This window comes from Sinocyclocheilus anshuiensis, unplaced genomic scaffold (assembly GCF_001515605.1).
Source record: "Sinocyclocheilus anshuiensis isolate Anshui unplaced genomic scaffold, SAMN03320099.WGS_v1.1 scaffold548, whole genome shotgun sequence".
Lineage (NCBI taxonomy): Eukaryota > Metazoa > Chordata > Actinopteri > Cypriniformes > Cyprinidae > Sinocyclocheilus > Sinocyclocheilus anshuiensis.
In genome coordinates this window covers 564529-569286 of record NW_015554106.1, presented here as the reverse complement: position 1 = coordinate 569286, position 4758 = coordinate 564529, and the positions used below count along the sequence as shown (strand labels likewise).

Here is a 4758-nt window from a genome sequence, read left to right as displayed (position 1 = left end):
CAGATGGGTTAAAGTTGTGACATAAGCATAAATAGTTGAAAATAACATGCATTTTATAATTGTATAATCTAGCTGGGTTGATGTCTTGCCGTGTTTAGCAACAGTTAATGTAGTGCACATTTCTTTTGGCACTTTATTGTTATTGGGGGGAAAAGTATGAGCTTTTAAGGTGCAATGGTATTTTTTTAGACCCCCCAGTATGTCTCCCAGTGGTATGTTGCTGTTTGAATGCATTTTGTGTTAGAGGAGTAAAGATACTTTTGTAAGTTCTGTGGTGTACGGTTTATCTTATACTAAGAACTGTATTTGTTAATGCATTAACTACAGATAAAAAAAATAAGTGTTTTTTGTCAGGTTTAATTTGATTAGTTTGGTCACCTTGGAAAGACAGTTTTCAGCACGAGTATTGTAGTGTGTATTTGAATGCATACATATCAACATAATTCACATGGCAAATGTTTGTCCTAAGTAAATGAGTTGTCACTGAAGGTTATACTAAAAAGCTGAATGCATCGTCTCTGAGTTCAGCATTACATATTTGTATTTGCATGTGTTCATTAGAAGTTGTTAATTTTTTTTTCTTCTGCAGATCAGCTGATTTATTGGGCAGCAGGGTGGCACTGTCCCTCTCTGGGATTCCCAGATTTGGGGTGGTGCAGGACTGGGGGTAGCCGTGTTGCGTTTGAGCTATAGTCAGGTGTCATCCTGAAAACAGGTTCCATTTTAAAAACCTTAAACATTTTTTTTTTCAAACTTTCTGAATGCTGTGTGTGTAATGAAGTTGTGAGATTAGCATGTAATGTAATGTGGTAATATTGGCTTTACATAGAAAATGAAAGGTAAACTGCATGGCATGGTTTAAATATGCTTAAAGCATGTGACTTGTGAAAAAGGAGACAGCAGATCCTGTGTTTGACATGTTTATTGAAGGCACTGTCAGTCTTTAACGTGAGCCTGAGTGAGGTAGAAAGCACTGGGTTTCATTTGGCTTCATTTTCACGTTACACAGCTGCAAAGAGACACTGTCAATGTACAAATGAGGTTAAGGTAATTAGCTTGACACAGCATCTACAAATCTTTAAATGATAAAAAGCAAACACGGCAAGACTAGTAACAGTTACAATTTGCATGTTATATAATTGTGTTCACATGCACACAGCCTTCAACTTTTATAGCCTTCATTCATCAGTATAATAGTATCTTCCACAATTGAAAATAGGTATGTAGGCATATTATAAAACTAAGTGAAACACAGGGAGTTTGAAACGCAATGTAATGCAGTTGAGGTTTTTGGTCAAAGAATTGGTAACAGCTCTAAAAACTGTCATCACGACTACGGTGGGTTGTGGATATTCTTGAAATGCTCCAAATGTGGAAACTTGACAATTGTAGATATTTTGTCATGATTTTGTACAAAAGGTTAAAAGATAAATTGTGCAGGAAAATAAAATGAGCATGTCCTTGATGTTTAAAAGTCTTTTCTCCCTCAGAGCAGCAGCAGTCTTTGGAGGAGTAATAAGGTAAGTGTAGTGAACACACTGGGCAGCAGGGTGGCACCGTCGCTCTCTCGGATTCCCAGATTTGGGGTGGTGCAGGACTGGGGTAGTTGTGTTGCTTTTGAGCTATAGTCACTCTTTTGAAGGAAGAAGTTGTGTGTGTGGGCAGAGAATGTGTCTGGACCATACTGCACTTGAACGGTCTGAGTGAGGGTCTTGTGTCCTGGGTATGTCACCTGGAGACATGGAGCAGCATACATGTAAATGAAGCTGTTATTCTGTATCAAAAGAAATCATAACTGTTTGTTAAATATCTACACATTTCATTTGTCTTTATTGGCATGACTAATAAAATTTGTGAACAGCTGGAGACAGAAGACCAGTGATAGGTCTACATGATTGGCTGCAGGCAGTGTCCCCATCTGTTAATGTTGTGTAATGGCTGTAAGTGAATTTGTACCTCTGTGTTAATGTCATCTGCCATACAGTGAGTGTTTCCTCTGAGAGTCAGAGGCTGATTTATTTATTTTAAATGTGTGTAATGTTTGCAGGGTTTCCATTGTATATGTGTCCCCGAGTAGTGTATGTGCTACTTGTAAAGACTAACTTATGTTAGAGTAGAAGTTGTGAATGCACAGTTATGATCATGCTGAGGTAAGTATGTAGAATAAAGAAAGGCAACCCTGGCCCTTGAAATGCACTTTCTTACAGTTTAGCTACAACCCTGATCGAACTCACCTGTGGCTAGGGAAGGCCTTGATTAGTGTTGGAGCTAAATGCAAGAAAATGTCAAGTGTAACTATGTTTGGTTTAGAAGTAATAGAATTAATTGTGATGGGTAGTACAAGGCTGATGTGTTTGTGGAATGGAGGTTAGTAATTAGGTTTATAGACTTTTGGGCAGCATGAAGGTCAGGCCACATACATACACATCATGCATACTGTCCCTATCATCTTTTCCTTCCCTCATGTTTCATTATTGAAAATAATTCCATCTACTTTGTTTTCACTTCTATGACTCTTGCTTCTGAACCTTAAGCACAAAGGCGCCCTCTGGCTTTACATATGAATTAATATTAGTGTTTCAAACTCAATTCTCATCACCCCACTTAACAGTACAAAAATTATTTAAAGAAAAAACAAAAACCTCCAACTTTCTCAAAACGTGCAGTTTTACTGTTGCTAGTTTTTCTTCCCAAATGGACACTACAAAAAATAGATCCATAAAATAATGCAATCTGGTTAACAAACATACATTGACCTTTCTGATACTATAATGCCTCACTCTGGGAATTTCCTAGGTTCGTTCTAACTGATGATCATTTTTACAATATAAACCTTTTATTTAGTCTGAGTGAATGAAGCCTTTGGCCCCAACTTAACAGTTAAACGCTATACATTTCTCCTCAATGAACCGTATTTCCTGGACTGAGGCACATGAAAACAGCCCGCTTATATGTGATGCCCATCTTTATTTGCTGACTAAATCGTTGGTGGATTCAACACTTACGGTTCAACTAGACCTTCAAAACATCATTTCTTATCGCTCTTTTCCTAAATATACAGTAAATTTGCAATACTATTGTGGAAAAACGCTAAGTGAGTAAATCACACCGTTGAAATCAATGACTCCTTTACACTTTGAGCAGCTATGAAATTCCTCACGAGAGGGACTGAGCTTACTGTGATGGTGTAGTTGCCGGGCAGCAGCAGTCTGTAGTATTCCCCGTTACGATCCGTCCTGAAGGGACAAAGGTTTCTTCTCCCCGCTACCTCCACTATGGCGTTTCGGACAGGCTTCCCGTATGAATCCGTCACTACTCCTTTCACCCCTGTGCAAAATCAATCAATCTTTGACTTTATTTTTTCATAAGAAGGGTACTTTTCCTCATATTTGGGGTGGCCTCTTTTCACTAAGCAGCCACCTAATATCAGAACATGGAAGCAATCACAGGGAACATATAAACGCCACAGTTGTTTTGTTTGTTTTTTCCAACACTATATTCAAATGGAAAATGTTGTCTTGCTTTTCTACAATGTTTTGCATAAACCTGCATGACCTCTATCTATTAAGGCATTGCTACGCCGGCAAGTCGCTGTCATATGTCAGTGACTTTTAAAGGTGCACGGCCCATCTTATAAGGTCAAACGCAACTTGACTGTAAACAATTTAGTGGTCTCTGTGAGGTATTACAGGACGCTAGCTGCTCTAGTTAGTTAACTGTCTCTTTTGCCCCGTTGTTTGAAAGGTGTGGTAACATGTTTGCTTGCGGATGGATTACAGTGACAATTGTCAATGCTGGGTGTGGACAGCGCCTTTGTCCCTTTGACTCAGCTGTGAGACTATCCCGTTGCTAAAGGTCAGGGATGGTACGGTGTTTGTGCAATTTAATTGTGACTGTAACCAGATATGCTTATTGTGCCACAACAATCTACCCGCCCTAATTTGTTATGATTTATACAATGCAGAAAACAGACTGATTCCAGCCATTATGGCATTTACAGTGTAACACAATGTCACAGATTTTGGATAATGCTTGTACAGATAAGTGCAACGGCAATATACATGCATACAAACACTTGGCTAATCAAATCAAGATATAGACTAGTGAATGTCAACATTTAAAAAAAACAAAACCACTGCTATTTTAATGTATAATCTGCATAGCTATATGTGAATGAGCACCATGGTTGCCTGATGCTAGTGGTGTTTTTAGCACCTGCCATCTCGCTACATGACATGCTACCCATGAACTTCATTTCCAAAGCTTCTCTGACAGTTCATTTCATCAGAATTATACCATTTCATTTTATACAACTATTAGCATTTCATAAAAACACAGAAACAAGCTACATTTTCATTTGATTACATTAACTCAACTGTTAATGTTTTATGCCTTCATTTCAGTGTATATATTCAAATATTAAATTAGAGATCCTGAAAATAAAAATAAAATAAAAAAAATTATATATATATATATATATATATATATATTATTGTTAAAAAAAAAATATATATATATATATATTATTGTTAAAAAATGGTCAATTTATTAAAGGGGTCCTATTATGCTTTTTCACTTTTTGAATTTTAGTCAGTGTGTATGTTTGGGCATACAAAAGATCTGCAAATCTCAAAGTCCACTCCAAAGTTTCCAGAACTACTCCCTTTTCAAGAACTACAACGAATGGCTCGTTTGGACTACAGCGTTGTTTTCCGGGGTACTGTGATGTCACAAAGCGGCCCATTAGAATATCATTAA

At 37.4% G+C, this 4758-nt stretch overlaps 1 protein-coding gene across 3 annotated transcripts in view; it reads right to left on the bottom strand.

Annotated features, from left to right (window-relative positions):
- Positions 1 to 1466: 1466 nt before the first annotated feature.
- Positions 1467 to 4758, bottom strand: part of LOC107669712 (carboxypeptidase M-like) — a 46602-nt gene continuing 43310 nt past the window's right edge. For all 3 annotated transcript variants that reach the window (XM_016462081.1, XM_016462080.1, XM_016462082.1), the window contains exons 8-9: positions 3179 to 3327; positions 1467 to 1732 (exon numbers count right to left, since the gene is read on the bottom strand). In XM_016462081.1, coding sequence (XP_016317567.1) covers positions 1487 to 1732; positions 3179 to 3327 — 395 coding nt within the window. In that variant the 3' untranslated portion in view covers positions 1467 to 1486. The remainder of the gene's footprint in view (positions 1733 to 3178; positions 3328 to 4758) is intronic.